This window comes from Topomyia yanbarensis, chromosome 2, assembly GCF_030247195.1.
Source record: "Topomyia yanbarensis strain Yona2022 chromosome 2, ASM3024719v1, whole genome shotgun sequence".
Classification (NCBI taxonomy): Eukaryota; Metazoa; Arthropoda; class Insecta; order Diptera; family Culicidae; genus Topomyia; species Topomyia yanbarensis.
This window is the reverse complement of record NC_080671.1, coordinates 453,178,832-453,197,650: the sequence shown is the minus strand read 5'-3', so window position 1 is coordinate 453,197,650 and position 18,819 is coordinate 453,178,832. Positions and strand designations below refer to the sequence as shown.

Genomic DNA, 18,819 nt, shown 5'->3' with positions numbered 1-18,819 from the left:
GCCATCCAGCAGTGGTCCGTACCACGCGCCATCACGTAGAATCTACTCGAATGCCTTTCTAGTCTCCTGTACGCTGAGATCACTTCCGAACACAGCCAGCAGCGGTAAGCCGTGCGAATGTTCTGTTTATACGAGCAGTACAATGACGCCAAAATCGTTTCGTTGAACTAGCTATTCACTGTATATCACTTCGTGTTCCACCACCGAGAATTCGTCGGAAGTGGTCCAACTAATAAAGCTTCTGAAACTGCAGCAAAATGGTGCAGTGAAAAAAAATTGACGGAAAAAAACTGAACTGTCTCGAAAGAGACCTCGCCTACTTCGCTGTTACACTGACCTTTTATGCAAATGTGTTTTTTCTCGGTGAGATAATTAGCTAGGTAATTCATTTGTTTGTTGAATTTTCATCAACATTGCGTTACATCGAAGTAATAACAATATATTATATTTATAGTTGAAGCAATTGAAAGCCCGTTCACTACAGTATGTACAGGCAGTAACTGTTGTTAGAAATGGCTTACCGAAAACTTGCCATGAAAGACCCGGGTAATGCAGTGGTCGACATTCATTTAGCGCTTCCCTTCAGTAACTAACGTCCACTTAATGTTAGTTAGATAAATCTAAACCAGCACCAAATTGGCGCCAAACTGTCTTTTGGGATGAGAACCAAGCGCCTGGTACTATGCAAAATTTCCCAAAAGGGAATTTTTTTTCGGGCGATGCAATTTTTTTGTACATGAGGACACAAAGTCTAACATGAAAGTTTGGTTTTTTAGTGTTTCAGATTTTCCTCGCTTGTAACTAGTATCAACTTAATGCTAGATAAAAGTTTATTGATATACTTTGTTGTCGTAATGGCAGTATGATTGGAATACTTTCATATGAAGTATGTCGCGCACAAACACTTTAAAACAGCTTCATATGCAATCTCTGCGATTTTTTCTAGTGTTTTTTTTTTGAAAAGTTACCTAATTCGATAAGACATGTGAAAGAGACGTAGTTCCGAAATATTGATTTGATTGTTTAATTTCTTGTTTTTAGTAATGACGTAAGGAACTCGACCGACTATGGAGGAAAGAATTAAGAAAGGTGAACGAAATTTGCCCAACAATGTGTTCTTGCATTCAGACCTGAAGAAACGCGAAACCAACTCATGCATGAAATAAACTCACACGCAACTCCCGCATAAAAGAAAAATTGGATATGAATTGAAAGTTGTTAATGTTAATGCAAACCGAAGCTAACAGTCTTTATTATTCAAATTGACCTGAAAGGGCAGACGTCGTGATATTACATTTTTTGATGAGCAATCATGATAATTTGCAATGAAATGGAATATTTTTTAAGAAAACTTGATTATCGAAAATGGTGATAAAACCATATTTACTATATACTGATTCGAAATGTATACCGAAATAGGAGCGGGTACAGCGAAATACAAATTTTGACTTTATTTTGGGTGGTCCTAAAGTTTTGCATAAAGAATTGATCTAATTGGGAATTTTTATTGTGCGGTTATCTAAATTACAACTTGGAGGACAACGAAGCAACAGTAGAGCGAAGCTTTGCCCGCACAAGCCCATCCGTCATTATGATTAGAAGCGACGCGTTCAGACAGCAGTATGCGAACCTATTACTTACTTGATACTTGATGGGCAACAATTCGCTTCGCTGAATCTACGCCCAGTGAAGAATTCTCCTCCACTGGACCCCGTCCTGGGCCAATCTCTTCCAGTCACCCTGGACGTTGATTATTTTTAGGTCCTCTTCCACTGCACACAGCCATCGTGTACGCGGCCTGCCACGGAGTCGTCGGCCTCTTCCCGGTTCTCTACTGAATATTATCTTCGTCTGTCGTTCTTCCGCTATTCGTGCAACATGACCAGCCCACCGCAGCCTGCCGTTTTTTATTAGCTTGACAACATCCACTCCTTTATATACTTGGTATAACTCGTGATTCATGCGACGCCGCCAGATGCCATTTTCTTCTCTACCGCCGAGTATTGTTCGTAGCACCATACGTTCGAAGACACCGAACGCTCTACGATCAACTACCTTTAACGTCCACGTTTCATGGCCGTACAAGGCAACCGGAATTATCAATGTCTTGTATAACGCGAATTTTGTCTTCGTCTGCAAACTACGGGACTTCAGCTGGCTACGAAGTCCGTAAAAAGCCCTATTCACAGCTGTAAGACGCCTTTTCACCTCGCGGGTAACATCATTATCGCACGTCACTAGAGTTCCAAGGTACACAAATTCTTCCACGACTTCAAATTTATCACCACCTAACACCACTTCACCACCAACATCACTATTAGACCCACGTATTCTTCCAGCTATCATGTACTTAGTCTTGCTGGTATTGATTGAGAGACCAATTCTTGCTGTCACTCTTTTAAAAGACACGAATGGCTCTTCCGCGGCTCGGCGGTCGATTCCAATGATATCAATATCGTCCGCAAATCCTAAGAGCATTCCGAGTACTGTTTGAGACCGAGTGACGATGGTACCGTTCCTTTGCACGCCTGCCCTCCTGATGATACCTTCAAGAGCAATGTTGAACAGCAAGTTTGACAGCGCATCACCCTGCTTCAATCCGTCTAAGGTTCCGAAGGACGCCGAAATCTCATCTGCAACCCGAACACTTGATTTCGATCGATCCAGCGTTGCACGAATCAGCCTAATCAGTTTCGTCGGAAAACCATGTTCTACCATTATCTGCCATAACTCGTTTCTTTTCACTGAATCGTACGCCGCTTTGAAATCAATAAACAGATGGTGTGTCTGCAAGTTGTATTCCCGGAATTTATCTAGGATCTGTCGCAGGGTAAACATTTGATCCGTTGTTACTATTACCTATTACTATAATCAATAATGTTAAAGTAAGTGAAGCAATTAGCTTTCGGGCATCAGGCTTTCTGTAGCTTCTTTTTTCCATGGATAACATGAATGTAAAAGGACAGCAGGTCCATACAGCGGTAAGTACATAAGCCTCAGAACTGGTGAGTATCACACGTGGACACCAGCGGAACGGTTGGTTCGATGCTGACTGTCAAAGAGCGACGGAAGAGAAATTCGGGCCAGAAGCCGAGGCGACCAGGGAGAATTGAAGGTGATAGATGATGGGAAGGACGGGATCCAGGCTGAACTTCTAAAAGTCGGGAGTGAAGGGCTGTTAAAAACAATATACTGCGTGATAGGGATGATTTGGGTGAAAGGAGAAATGGCTTCGGATTTTTTGGATGACCTCATATACGCTATCTTCAAGAAAGGCCTTAAATTCGAGTGCAATAACTATCGGGGCATAGCGATCTTCAATGGTGCATTTAAGCTACTTTCGTGCTCTGATTAGCAGATTTTGATAGCCAGTTGAATCCTTTGTCGGTACCAAAACAAGACAATCAATGACGGACCGGATGTTTACCATGAAACAAATTCTGAATAAATTTCGAGAATGCTGTTTGCAGACTCACCCTCTGTGGATATCAAAGAGCTGTGGATTTCCGACCAGTTAGTTGATTCGTATGATGGCAAGCGACAAAGTAACCGTACAGACATCTGATATTTGGGGCAGTAGAAGGATTGAACTCTCAAATCTAGGTCTAGTAGCACTCAAAGGTGTGATACGAAGCACTGATGTGCAAAAGAACGGAGCCGTCATCACGAGACCTCATATGCTACTCGGCTACGCGGACGACATCGACACCATTGGCATTGACCGCAGAGTAGTGGAAGAGGCACTTGTGCCTTCTAAAAGGGAGGCTACGAGATTTGAACTGACTTTAGAGTCTAACAAGACAAAGTTTTTTTGCTTTCATTACCTTGTCGTCAGACCAACAAGCAAGACGTATTTCTCTTTTCTGATCCGATATCACTGACTGAGCAGGTTATGGGCCCAGGACCAAACGGTCGAAGGTAAGAGGTGAATAACCACCAATCTAAACTGCCCGGTGACCTTCGTCTTGAACAGTTGTAAGAGGAGAATCTAGACTTCCAGGACGTCCGTGGTTTATAATTCGAAACCGTGGTTTATATCGTAAAACCATTGTGGCCTAGTAAAGCTCTACGGTGTCCACTCGTCAATTAACTACGCCAGATACTGGGAAACGAACCCCTCGTCGAAGTTCGAGTGGGTTCCTATTATTGGCTCGAATCAAAATTCGTCGAAATGTCAATTGACGACAGGTTCACCCTAAGTGTTCATTTGTGTTTACATTTTGCTTGCTTTGCCAATTCTATTTTGATTGCACCACCCAACGTGGCTACATCACATCGCTTTTGCACGTGCTGCCCCACTTCGCCCCTATGTTTGAGTAAGCCGGGCAAATGAGTAAATCAGAGGTTCGCTTGCTTCCGACGGCGATTCTAACTAGAATCGGTTGTGTCACTGGAGCCGGAATACGAATTAGAACCAGCCATCATTCCGGTTGAGCTTAACTGGGAAGTTTCCCAAAATTTAATCTGGGAAATAAAAATTTTCTGCTGCGCTCCAGCACCCCGTTGAGTTCTAACGATTTCACTACTTGGGCACCAGTTTGACGCTACGGAATGAACTTTGTTTACTTTGTTACAGGACCGGTAGCCAAAGACAGCCGTAGCAGAGTCGTATGGAGTTGCGGAGTCGGAGGACGAAAAGCAGCGAAATTGGTGTTGGAGTGGAAGTGACATTGAGTGGAGTGAAGAAGGGATCCTGAAGAAGAGAAGAAAGAGAAGTGCTAAGCTAGGAGGTATCGAGAAAGAAAGTGGGAAAGGAAGGAATGAAAGTGTCGACAAAATTAAATAAAAGAGGTGTTTGGTGGAGTCACTTCTTTAGCGTTGGTGGTAGGTACTCAGTGTGGACCAAGGCCGATAGAAGATGAAACAAAACTGCCTTGCCATCCATCACTTTCTGCACCAGGCTCTCTAGTGACAGTCTTGCTGTCAGTCTGAGATACCGCCATAAACGGAAACCACTTGTTAGTCGGTCATCAGTCAGTTCAATCATACCGTTTTAACATCGTGTGTGTGTTTATCTAGTCCATGTACGCGAGTGTCTGGATAAAACTCTCGACCAACTCCGGTACAACAGGTCGCAACAGGAAGTAAGCACAGAAGGTTTGGTTTGTTGACGAGAAAGCGAAAACGCACTTTTGTTTTATTAACTTGAGAGCTAAGTGGCTGTACCGGAGCCTTCAGCTTCAGGATATGAATTCTTCTGATGACCCCGGAGAAAGAGCACCATTGGCGATTAAGATGAAGCTCTCCAAAGAGCTGAATAAAGACGTTCGAGACGTGAAGATGTTCCAGTGCTCAGTCGGCAACGTGGAACAATCTTGGAAAGTTGCTGAAGCATCTTGAGGACTATGAGGGAGAGGTTGCTACTCATGAAGTTGAGGAATCAACGACCTTCAACGAGGCGTCGAAGTGCGCCAAGCCACGATCGTGGAGAAGTGCGATGGGCATCGAGTATCAGTCGCACATAGTGAACTGTAATAAGGCCTTGTCTCGTAGGGCATTGCAAAACAAATTTTTTTTTGAATTCTCAAAGGCCCCCCCTCTCATATTGTGACAAATGTTAAAGTAAGCTCAGATGCCAAATTTCACATTATTTGGACAATTTCAGACCCCCGCCCACTTCGCTTGAAATTTTTTGAAATTGGTACTATGGGAAAATGTGGAGGAAAAACACATTAAATGCAATAACTTTGAAAGTAGCAATCAGAAAATTACAATTTATACCTCTTTTGAAAGGAAATAATTTTTGTATTTGAGTAAAGATATATTTGTTTCTAGAAAAATACGGGAAAGTGGGGTACTGGGTCATTTTGGCCCCAAAATCCCCTATTTTTAATGATTTTTCTGCTCCGTGATGCAAATCATACATATTTTGTAGTTTTTCTAATGTGAAAAAATCTCAGAAATCGAACGGAACCCTTTTGACCTTAGTCCGAATACGCAAAGTTGGGGTTATAGGGCTTTTTGTCAGTCATATTAAATTTTATCATTTTCTCATGCATATATCTCTATTATTCTTCAATCAATTTTCATAAAATGTAACTTATTGAACGTGTAAAATTCTGAGGAATAAAACAAAAATAAAAATGTTAAAGGTAAAATTCAGAAACATCAAACTTTTTGATATTTACTCTACAAATATCTTTTTTTCATTATTTGTCCTAATACCTCAACTTCCCCTATTTTTCCAGGAATGAAACTTTTCTCATGTGATCCCTAAGCATATTTTACACTAAAAGTAGTAAATTAAATAAGAATTTTGTTGTTAAATGGAGTTAATATGTGCGATTTTATGATAAAAATGTGAAATCGACACTATATGTCAGATAATTTGATGTTCCTGAATTTTACCGGTTACGAATCTATTTTTGTTATAATCCTAAGGATTTTCCACGTTCAACAAGGTATAGTTTATGAAAATTGAGTGAAGAGTAATAGAGATATATTCACGAGAAAATGATGAAGTTTAATATGAATGACAAAAGGCCATTTAACCCCAACTTCTCGTATTCGGACTAAGGTCAAAAGGGTTCCGTTCGATTTCTGAGATTTTTTCACATTAGAAAAACTACAAAATATGTATGATTTGCATCACGGAGCAGAAAAATCATTAAAAATAGGGGATTTTGGGCCAAAATGACCCAGTACCCCACTTTTCCGTATTTTTCTAGAAACAAATATATCTTTATTCAAATACTAAAATTATTTCCTTTCAAAAAAGGTATAAATTGTAATTTTCTGATTGCTACTTCCAAAGTTATTGCATTTAATGTGTTTTTCCTCAATATTTTCCCATAGTACCAATTTCAAAAAATTTCAAGTGAAGTGGGCGGTGGTCTAAAATTGTCCAAATGATGTGAAATTTGGCATCTGAGCTTACTTTGACATTTGTCACAATATGAGAGGGGGGGCCTTCGAGAATTCAAATTTTTTTTTTTTGCAATGCCCTATTGTCTCGTTTCATGGCACGCATCGTAGCTTAGGCTTATACACAATGGTATGATGTAAACTGTGATGAAGTTACTCTACATGCTACCTTACGGATGTTTCGGGTATTAGCAGGGAGAGATTGACGCCGAGCCGCTGAGAAAAGCCTTGGGCTACAAGGCGAGCTTTGAATCGAGTTATATTGCCGGAACTATTCTCCTTTCGCTTACACACCCATTCACAACCTACGGGCGATCGCCCGGCTGGCGACTCCACCAGTGACCTCGTTCCCTTCTTTATTAATAAGTCGTATTCTTCGGTCATCGCTGCTAACCACAAATCCTACTTCGGTCCCTTCACTGCCTTCGAGTCTCTTCTGGAACCGACGTCACAATTGTATCGTCTACCACGTAGGCATCGAACCGTTCTGGTAACAATCCCCACGTGTTACGATTCGTACACTGATGCTCTTCGTCGGTTGCCGGCTCAAACGCTTGATCCCGTTCAGCATCCCAACCAAAAACTCCTCATCAGCCGATTGTTCTGTGACCACTAGCTCCTGCTGAATTTATCTATTGTCGCTCACGACATCAACGCCGACCTAATCGCCACCGCCTTTAGAAGACAAACCGTCACGCATCATTTGGTCGGTCTCCGCTAAATTATTTTTCGAATTGGGTTCGTACTTTGGGTTTCGATCTAGGCTTCGCGAAAGCAAATGGTTCTGTAGCTTGTTGGGTAATCCGGCATTAAGAAGTATATATGTGGCCGTCTCCTGTAGGGTGCGATTTTTGTGTTTGGCACACTATTTTGTTGTGGGGAATATGCAGCGGTGAACTGCGATTGAATGCCTTCAACCTAGTAAAATTACTTCAACCCTGAGTTTACATATTACCCATTTCCATTCGAACGTATAATGCTCGGTGCTCTACCCAACTGAGTCTTCACATACTGCTTAATGCCAGTCGCTGCATCGACTATAGTACTCGTGAGGGTCATCAGATAACGGAACCCACGTAACGTTCTTCTTTGGTCCGCACTCGTCCGTCTGGACTATGTCGAGAGCCCGCTCAGCTCAGTTTGGCGATACTTTGGGAAATGGTTTTCCATGCATCGCACCTTGAAGACGAATGCAAACTTGCCTGCAACAATACCAGCTGATGCCATTTCCGAACCATCACCATCCGAACCGGTCGTTAGTCATATGACTGGAACAACCGCTATCGACGAACCTTCATGACAACTATTTCCAACTGTGAAACAAACGGCCACATCTGAATCAGCAACTTTCTACGCCTTACCAACTTTCTGTTTGTTTTCTTTCCAATCTACATCTTTCTTCCCAAGGTGCTTAGAGTTTTAAGGTGATTCGTCTTTGGCAGTAACTAGGTGAGGAGTGAGGTAAACGTGCAGCAGGCTGCGGGGAAGAAAAATGACAGTGAACAACTTTGTTTACCTCCTGAAATCCAAGCAAATATATGGAGCGAACTAGTAAACAATGTTGTTAGCTGTCGTTTCTAAAACCAACATGGCTGATAGCCGTTTTTGAGGATCGTATCACCTGAGAATAAAAACTCCTTGTTTCTTCCTATACTGCGGTTTCTGTTACTGTATCAAAATACTCTAGCGTTCCACTCGACGGCGATGCTCGTCCATCAGCTTCTGGTTCGTATCTGGTCGGTTCTCCAATGCCGTACGACTCCGGCAGACTGTGATAGATTATCGTGATTTTAAGTTTTCCAACTGTTGACCAGCACAAACGAAACGGTTGAACATATGCGCCACAGCAGACACTCGCGATATCATCGTCGACTTTTCATGGAAATCTTTCCATACATCACGCACCGAATCAGCATTCCGAACTAGGTTTAGCTGGCTGTCTTCGACGTACAGTACCACAGTCGCGTACGCCAACTCAACTTTGATCCAGTTTCCGGTTTTGCGTCGGACGCAACAGACCGCAAAATTTCTCTTCTTCGCGTCTTCCACACAGAATAGTTTTGATTGCTGAGTCTGGCTAACAAATATTTCTCATTCATTTTATGTCCTTTCGAACACCGAATGAACAAAGTGGCTGGCTTTTTTCTGCAACCATTTATGCACATAATCCCACTCACGAAGATCCAACGGTACGCGAGCAAAAAAGCACTCGCAAAAAAAAAGAAACTGATTGTTTTTATTCGCCCACTCGCGCACTGTGACGATTTGTAAACAGCCAACTGTTCTCAAGCCGAAGATTGCACAACCCCAATTTTGATCTAACAAAAAATATTGTCCGCACCACAAAAGCTTCTTTTCATTTAAACTTTCTTTACAATATTTGGACCTGTGTGGGTTTAAATTTTCTATCGGAACTCCAAGCAGGAAACGCAGTGAAAAGCTCCAAAATGGCGGAAACGGGACAACGCCTTACGTATAGGAAACTCGAATGTACTGAAACCTGTTTATTGTTGCTTTAATAACAGTAGAATGATGACATTTGCTTTAGTATAGACTTTTCTACGGCTCATGTACGTACACGTCACATGCAACAAATACTACTTCGCTAGCTGGTGGAAAATAATAAACAAAGACAGCAAAAGCAAATGGGATTGTTTTCAACCAGTAAGCTGCATTGGTGTTCGTGAGACTGGCCGACAAGAACTCAATTATTACAGTTGGTAATGCGCATGGGCGCCGTGTAAAAAATGTCGCTCCCCACTTATACACTAAACAATATCTACGTTTCTAGGGAATCCATGCCTTGGCTTGCTGAGAAAAACATCCCACATATTAAATGGCCGGCATGCAGTCCTCAATACAATGCGATAAAGCTTCTAGGGAATATTGGCTATAATGGTTTATGGAATCATGCCATTTTGACAGTATTTGCACGAGAGAAGTAAAATTTATAATTAAAATCGAAATATATTTTATAAGTATTGGCGGCGATAACCGGCGCGTTTCATGGTTACAGTCGCAGATGTAACTTTCATCGTTAATAAAAAGCTAAACGTCTTAGTGTCAATCTGCAATGTCATGTCCATTACACTAAGAATCGTCTGCAAAATTTCTGGTAATAGAAGGGTGATTTCTGCTACGTAATATACTGCCCATGATTGCATTTTTGTCCCATTTTCAATGGTATTTCCTATATTTATGGGACTGATTTGCGGTCAAAGGCTGTATAGTACCAAGACTTTATATTGCTTTTTTTAGAGTTGAAGATTTTGTATTGGGATTTACGTCAATGCCATTCAAGATTAGCTCATCCATGTACTCGGCATATATTTTTTTTACTTCTATGCATTATGGCTCATAGATACTCACCACAACCTGGCTCGACCACAAAGTGCTGCGTAATGTTTTACCTTGGTCTTAGTCATACTTTGTACCCATAGCTATGTATATAACCTCATTTCATTCATTCACAGAGCACTAACGCGCTACATCAAGCTCCTGAGATTGGTGAGGAAGTACTCTCGACAGAACTCCAGTATCGCGGAGATCTTCGCCGAGTATGTTGCCAAGCAACCGGATAAAGCCTGCTTTATCTTCGAGGGGAAGGAATGGACTTTCAGAGAGGTTGGTGTTTCCAGTCTTTATGATTCAAACAAATAATGATTGAAACCTCATTTCAACAACAGGTCAGTGACTACTCGAACCGGGTAGCGAACGTGTTCCACACCCATGGCTACAAGCATGGCGATGTCGTCGGTTTGCTGCTAGAGAATCGGCCCGAATTCGTTGCCACTTGGCTGGGCCTATCGAAGCTGGGAGTAATCATTCCACTGATCAACCACAATCTACGGAAGAATGCGCTCATGCACAGTATTACTGTGGCGAAGTGCAACGCTTTGTTGTACGGTGAATCGTTGTGTGACTCTGTCGCCGAGATCAGCGACTCACTTCCGTCGTCAACAGCTCTGTATCAGCTTAACGATACTGTCCAGAAATCAGTGCTGCCAAACTCGAAGGATATGGCGACCTTGCTACAGTCCGCTTCGAAGGAGCAACCGTTGTCCGGTGTCAAGAAACCAGACCACCATGACCGTCTGTTATATATCTATACATCCGGTACAACAGGGCTGCCGAAGGCTGCCGTCATTACACACTCCAGGTAGGCTTCGTAGTCATGTCGTAGATAACTCAATTCTAATACGCTCTCTAAACTGTTTTAGATTCGTATTCATCACGGCAGCTATCCACGTCATGTCTGGTTTCCGAAGCGACGACATATTCTACACTCCACTTCCATTGTATCACACCGCCGGCGGTATGATGAGTTGCGGACAGGCCCTACTGTTCGGTGCAACTGTCGCGATTAGGAAAAAGTTTTCCGCGTCACAGTACTTTGTTGATTGTCAAAAGTACAACTGCACGGTAAGTCACCCAATTTCGTTGACAGGGTCAAGTTTATCATGTTACCTATTTCCGATAGGTCGCCCAATACATTGGGGAGATGTGCCGCTACATTCTGGCCACTCCAGCTTCCCCTGCTGACAAGGGTCACAAAATAAGGCTGATATTTGGAAATGGATTACGACCACAGATCTGGCCGCAGTTCGTTGAACGTTTCAACATTCCACGGGTTGCCGAATTCTACGGGGCAACCGAGGGCAATGCTAACATTGGTAAGATTTCTACATCCATTTATTTTATGAAATGTTACATTAACTCCTCTACGTTGAACAGTTAACCTAGACAACACCCCGGGTGCTATCGGTTTCGTATCCCGTATCATTCCATCCATTTACCCGATCTCAATCATTCGAGCGGATCCGGCGACTGGAGAGCCCATCCGCGGGAAAGACGGACTATGTCAGGTACTTTGATCAGAACGATGATTAGCTTTTATGCAAAACTTAACTGTGTTCTTGTTTCCAGTTGTGCAAACCAAACGAACCAGGAGTATTCATCGGAAAAATCATTCCGAATAACCCAAGTAGAGCGTTCCTGGGGTACGTGGATAAGTCCGCCTCGGAGAAGAAGATTGTTCGGGATATTTTCCGCAAGGGAGATGCGGCCTTTCTTTCCGGTGATCTGTTGTCCGCCGACGAACGAGGAAATCTGTTCTTCATGGACCGTACCGGAGACACTTTCCGGTGGAAGGGTGAAAACGTTTCGACCAGCGAGGTGGAAGCCGAGGTCAGCAACGCGTCCGGTTATCGAGATACAGTCGTGTACGGCGTTGCGGTTCCCAACATGGAAGGCCGCGCTGGAATGGCGGCGATTTTGGATCCAGATCGTCAAGTAGATTTAGTTAAGCTAGCACAAACTTTGAAGGAAAGCCTGCCTTCTTATGCTAGACCACTATTTGTGCGATTACTCACCAAAGTTGATATGACTGGAACATTTAAACTCAAAAAGCTTGACCTGCAGAAGGAAGAATTTGATCCTAATGTTATCGTGGATGCTCTCTACTACCTGTCGCCTAAGGGAACCTATGAGTATCTAAATAAGGAAGTCTTCGAACAGATTCAGCGAGGGGAAATTAGGTTCTAGGCTTTCGCATTTTTGCCGGTATTGCATCCCTTTGTAGAACCTCACTTCATCGCTCCTATCAGCAACAATATTTTTTGTTTTTGGTTTTATCTTCCGATCAACTGTGATATTGAGCGAAAGCATCCGGAGCGAGCAGCTGTTTGCCTTCCCCGATTCCGTTTGTTCTTTCGAGACCTTTCACATGTAAGAGCAATAGTTAGCAAGTGGTTGTTGTATTTGTTGGATAGTTTCAATGATCGTTATCATTCAACGTTTAATTTTCCCATTATACCTAAGTTGTATTTCATTTGACTGAAGTAAATGTTATTGTCGGCGATATCAAAGTGTTTTGTAAATAATTAGGAAAGAAGGCTGGACTGGGGACCGAAGTACTTATGTGAGAAAAGGTTTTTTTCTATAGCTTATATTAAAATTGTGTACATCTGTTTAGGTTTTTGTTTCCTATCCAGTACAGATTCAAAAGTTTAGCTAGACAATATTGCATTTAAGTTGAAAACACAAAAAATGGTAGAAAATAGATATTTGAAATAAATCGGGTTACATGTGTATGAAGCGTCTTTTTAAATGATTATCTTATCCGAGAGTTGTTTCGAATTTTCTTCTTATATATAGCAGTTGCAAACACCGAAGGCCTGATTATTATAGTCCTTATCTTTCAGGCTACCGAACCGACTACGAAAACTTTAGAAAGGCATATTCGCAGATGCAACTAGTATTTAAAGATATACTAACGGGTAGACAACCTCATACCGTATCCCATATTGTCCAATACCATCTAAGAGCCAGCATGCTCCTATCTAAGAAGGTAACCTATGGGCTCTCACACTACGCTTTGATCAACGCCACGGAGTGTGAATTTTCGTAATAGTTTTCCCCTTCTTGTGTACACCGATTCTTCCTTTCTAGCTTTAACATTTTTCAATCTTTACTTCGCGCATTCCTTCGACGCCGTTAAACAGCTGATAAACTATTTGCCAATATTACTCGATATGTACTTTATCCAATGCCTGTTTTATACATCAATCACTAAACCAACTAGTTTCGAATATCTCTGCAACTTTATTTCCCAATGGCTTGGCGGACTTGTTGCCTTCATTTCTTCTGAGCTGCAGTGTTGGAGAACCTTTCTCCGTTGGATCTCTCGCAAAATGCCTGCGGGTGTCTATGTGCTTCGATCTACGCGACAGATAGTCAAGTTGAACAAAGTCGATGCAACATTTGTTGTCTTCGTATACTATTGCCGCTTGTTTAAATAGATCCTCGCCAGATCTGACCGGAGCACGACATTGTCTTTCGGGTGGTGTTCTTTAATGAAAGCCACTACTTCCAGTAAGAACTTCGTGCTGTACATCTCCCGATTGACCGCAAGTTGCTACAAAAAAAGCTGGCGTTGGCATTCCCCTCGCACTGATTGTCAATCACAAGAAAACCTTCTTTGAAAGCTTCGTGTGGGAGTTGTACGTCGCGTCCCCTGTCAGTCAGGATTTCTCCACCTTGCTTTCCATCTTCCACTTCAGCACTTGCTGCATCTTCCGATCACGCAAAACCGTCGGACGGCGGGAACCCGGCTTGCGCTCGATGCTCTTATCTTTCTCTACATAGGAGCTCGCCAGGGTGGCCAGATAGAATTCCTTAATATCGGTAGGGTCACTAGGGTCACTAAAAGTTTATCGGTAGGTCAGGTTGTTGTCCCAAAAACGTAGTGTTGACATCGTTGAAATAGAATTGTAAAATACTGAAAACACAGATCTCAGACCAAATCCAACCCAAAAAACCTGTTTTAATCCACCTAGCGGTGCAATTGTGCCTTTCTCATTTCTCTAAACTATGGCACGGAGGCTTTTTATGTTCAACATAATTGTGGAAATGTCCATTACATTCTTAGTACACTTTGCACTTATACACAATGGCATGCCAGCCACGAACTTGATGAGCTACGTGTCGACGGTGAAACACTTGAAACAAAAAAATATCATACTCCATTAGCCTAATCAGCATTAGATCAATGTTATCTGCTTGCTAACTCATTTTGTCATGCGGGGGTGGGTATGTGAGGAGGGCGAAAGTCCCATGAACGAACGACTCCCCAGCTTAAATTGGTATGCTTTGTGATATAGTGGTGGTTTAAAGATGATGGGGTTGAAAGGGAGGGGTATGAGGGCTGGATGGGGTGGTGGTCTGAGGGGTGATTTAAGGAGATTTTTAAAGGAGGGGAGTGAACAGTAGAGGGGGGGGGGGTGTAACCCCTCTCCGTAAACCATCAACTACGCCCCTGTTAAAATCCAGAAACCTTATGCGAGTCGAAAAAAAAATTTGGCCCTCCGGGATTAGGTTGACGTTTTTCAGAGTGATTGCATAACCTTTCTATATGAGAAAGGCAAAAATGTGCCAAAATCCAAAAAAGTGAATCGTCGTCAAATTTTTTTTCGAGTTTGCATCAAATCTCGACGTTTCATGCACCTTGAACACATTTAGCATCAAAAATAAAAATTCTATTTTTAATTTTCCCTATAGTTTATATGAGAAATTTCTGTGTGGCCGCACTCTGAAACCCGTAATTCCGGAACCAGAATTCCGATCGATCCAAAATTCAATAGCAGCCGATGGGAAGGGTGCACCTTTCATTTGAGACTAAGTTTGGGCAAATCGGTCCAGCCATCTCACATACATGACACATACGCACATACATACACACACATACATACACACACACATACAGACTTTTTCCGATCTCGACGAACTGAGTCGAATGGGATATGACACTCGGTCCTCCGGGCCGGGATTAGGTTGACGTTTTTCAGAGTGATTGCGTAACCTTTCTATATGAGAAAGGCAAAAAGGAAAGTTGAGTAGGATGTGTCCAAAATCAATAAAAATCGGTAGTTTTCGGCAGGTATAACAAAATATCGGTAGTTTTGCCTTGGTCGTCTGTGAATCGGTAGGGAAGACCAAAATCGGTAGGACTACCGATAAATCGGTAGGTCTGGCCACCCTGGAGCTCGCCTGTATTCGGCCAACGCGTCATGATGACAGACATGTTCGTTCCGGGGTGGAGATGACAGTAATTACAAACAATCGAACGTAGTTGCTTCACTACTTTCGCCATGGCTGCCGTAAGCGCTAAAAGTGGTAAATTTTTTATGTATATTAGGTTCTTTACTGACACAGTTAACCTCACTTTTCTATACAGTACTGTTTACTATACTAATACTGTTTACATGGGCTTAGAAAAATTTTGTGGAAGACTAGATTCGCTCGAAGTGAATCGCAAAACATCGTAGTCCATGTAAACAGTACAAGCGAACTGCCAAAAATGAACACTCGAGTTCATTTGTGACGTCAGTGTAAAGGCACAAATGAAGTGCCACCGTTTGAGCCACCATTTGCAGTATAATCGTATGAAAAACCGGTTAACTTTGTTTCTTTTTAATGTAAGCGTTACTGAAGCGTCTCCAAGCTGGAACCAAAGCACTGTAGTAGACGTTCTGTCTGTGGTATCAACACTCTAATCTAAGTCAGTAACCCTGTAGTGTAACCGAATCATGCCTCTTGCTTGTCAGCTTTTAGTTGTGGTTAATCGTTTTCATTAAGTATCACACAACCCAGTTCGCTAGTTTGTGTACTCAAAATAATTACGCTTACTGCAATATCAGGACGAATATTAAATTTACCGTATATTTTCACTTCAACTCTCCACTGCTGCTGATGCGGAGTCCCCATGCTGCTGGTGAAGGGAGGGCGGGCGGTTTCCTTCCGGCAGGCCGGAACAACAACGGCCGCGTACTCGTCCGGGTTCCGTTGGCTGCTTCGGCAGCTGTCCTTGGCTTTTAGATAGGGAGATGAGCTTGGCTCTTTTGTTGGAACCTCCCCAGCGACGATGGCGAATTATTGCCGGATCTACTCGCTTCCCGCGAGAGATCCCAGAAGTCAACGCTGTGTACTTCCCAGGGGGCACCTTTGGTCGCCCTGTTTCGCTCTCCTTGACGTTTAGCTGTGAAAGAGAGCTAGGCTCGTTCGCCTGATCCTTCACAGCGAGAGCGGAAAGGCGTCTTCTGGGTCCTTTATACTTAGCCGGGGAAGCGAGTGGCTCCTTGGCGCTTAGCTTCCTTTTCCGGTGACCCGGCACCACAGCACAAGTTCTCGAACCACGGGCCGTCATTTTTGCGGGAATACTCTTTCGCACACTAGAACTGGCTGGATTTGTCCAGCGAAAAAACGTCCAAACGAGGCAAAAAAACACACGATGTCGTTCACTCACCATGGCTCGAAACTTTCTAATCAGTGCCCGCCTCTTCCACTTCACCAAAACAAATAAATACTAGCCTAATCACATCTGTCATCGCCGATGCGCAGCATTATCAGCACACATTTTCAGCAAGAGGAGAGGGATGGCCTATCTAATCCCATGTAATTTATTCACAAACATAAAACAAAAATTATCTAACCTAACTGCACGAACAAAACCGTTCACAAACGCGAAAATGATCAAAATATACAAGAAAAAGTGAACGGTACCGAACAGCGGTGAGCATAATTTTATGTGTCAACAAATACACTCTACGGAGTGTATACCCAAAAAGTGGTATATTTCCACCCAGTGCTAAATTGTTACCCGGGTTACAATATACAGAAACGCCACAACAATGCTACTATAACGATTGTGTATCAGCTCCTTGTTGCTCTTTGTTGCTCCTTTAGCGGTTTCTGTAATATCCTATGCCGAGCGGATACTTCAAGCCTTTGTCGTGCTCTAAACCGAACAATGCTGAGCAACACTATTCTGCTGGAGGAGTACGGTGCGGTTACATGTGCCTAAATACCTTCGAAGAACTCCTTCAATTTTCGGTTAATAAATTCGAGTTTCGCATGGGTTACGTATCGTTTGACATATCCAACTACATTGGATCTTTTCTCGGAGTAAAAACACGACGCAATAACAGTCAAAGTTAGGAATGCATCTACGATTTTCTGGTTGTCATTGGGCCACACGCGTCCGGTGTGTATCAGATCCAAGACACGGGTTGGCCTAAAGGCCGATGCTTTGGTAAAAGAATTTCGTGGTTATTTACTTATAGGGTTACACCTCTGGTGAAGCTTTCATTCGGAGATTTTTACTGACCTCTGGTATGGACGTCAAGAAAAATATGAATAAATTTTGAAACCAGACAGAAATTTAAAAGAAAGCGATCGCTCAGCATTTTAGAGCACTTTAATCGATGATTAAAGTGCTCTAAAATGCTGAGCGATCGTTTTCTTTCAAATCTCTGTCTGATTTCAGCGTTTACTCATATTTTCTTGACGCCCATACCAGGGCATTTTCTACTGAGTTAGAAAGAAAGACGTTGGTTGGAAAATTATCAAATAGACTCTGTTTTGGAAAAACATAATGCGCACCACTGGTCTGTACCATTCAAATCAAGGTGTAAATTGGTCGCGTTTGCAAATAGCTCTGTTACTTTAGATAGGTGTAGAAACTCAAACTAATAATTCAATTTTTGGTCTTTTGACTTAAGTGCCAATACCTTATTTAGGACTGGTGGTATCCAACGGGGAAGACGGAAATGGTGAGTGAAGCTAAGCAATCATGTGAAAAAAAATCCCCCCAGAGGCGAGACTCGAACTCGCAACCTTTGAGACTCCGGCCCAATGCACTAACCCTTATGCTATCCCTGGGTATGGTGACATCCCAGAAAGAACATATGGTTATCCCACTGGCGACGGTGATCGTATCCTGCCTGCAAAGCGAGAATCAACACACAACGGCAGCTGATCACCCCAACACATTCGATTTGTTTAGATCAGCTAGATACCAAGGCCCGGGTTTTTATTATCGTCTGATGTCTAATTTTTAGTTCATTACCCATCGTACTTCGGTGGGTGACAGAGCTAATGAAGACTGTCGATTTCTGGTCCCTTGCCCAGTGAACAGAGGTATGACGGGAGCGAACCCGCCCGTTCGAATTGGTGTCTAGCGGGGGAATTAAATAGATCAAATGTGTTGGGGTGATCAGCTGCCGTTGTGTGTTGATTCTCGCTTTGCAGGCAGGGTACGATCACCGTCGCCAGTGGGATAACCATATGTTCTTTCTGGGATGTCACGATACCCAGGGATAGCATAAGGGTTAGTGCATTGGGCCGGAGTCTCAAAGGTTGCGAGTTCGAGTCTCGCCTCTGGGGGGAATTTGTAGAATCTCATTTCCCCGGCCGACTACAAAGTATCCAAAACACCAACCACTATCGCTGTGGAGGATAATTCGAACAATCTTTGCTCTCCGCCAAAACTAACAGTAAGCAAAAGTGGCATAGTGCGAGAAGCATATGGCGGTGTCATTTGGAACTCTTTACGGGGCGTAAGAAATCCGGTCATTTGTCACCACTGTCGCTAGGGAAGTTCTAACAAAGAAGCACAGC

The 18,819-nt window shown here is 42.8% G+C and overlaps 1 protein-coding gene across 2 annotated transcripts in view; it reads left to right on the top strand.

Annotated features, from left to right (window-relative positions):
• LOC131685838 (long-chain fatty acid transport protein 4) overlaps positions 1 to 12,956 on the top strand; it is a 75,209-nt gene extending 62,253 nt beyond the window's left edge. For both annotated transcript variants that reach the window (XM_058969823.1, XM_058969824.1), the window contains exons 3-8: positions 10,338 to 10,488; positions 10,551 to 11,023; positions 11,085 to 11,286; positions 11,345 to 11,537; positions 11,599 to 11,729; positions 11,791 to 12,956. In XM_058969823.1, coding sequence (XP_058825806.1) covers positions 10,338 to 10,488; positions 10,551 to 11,023; positions 11,085 to 11,286; positions 11,345 to 11,537; positions 11,599 to 11,729; positions 11,791 to 12,408 — 1,768 coding nt within the window. In that variant the 3' untranslated portion in view covers positions 12,409 to 12,956. The remainder of the gene's footprint in view (positions 1 to 10,337; positions 10,489 to 10,550; positions 11,024 to 11,084; positions 11,287 to 11,344; positions 11,538 to 11,598; positions 11,730 to 11,790) is intronic.
• The last annotated feature ends 5,863 nt before the right edge of the window (positions 12,957 to 18,819 follow it).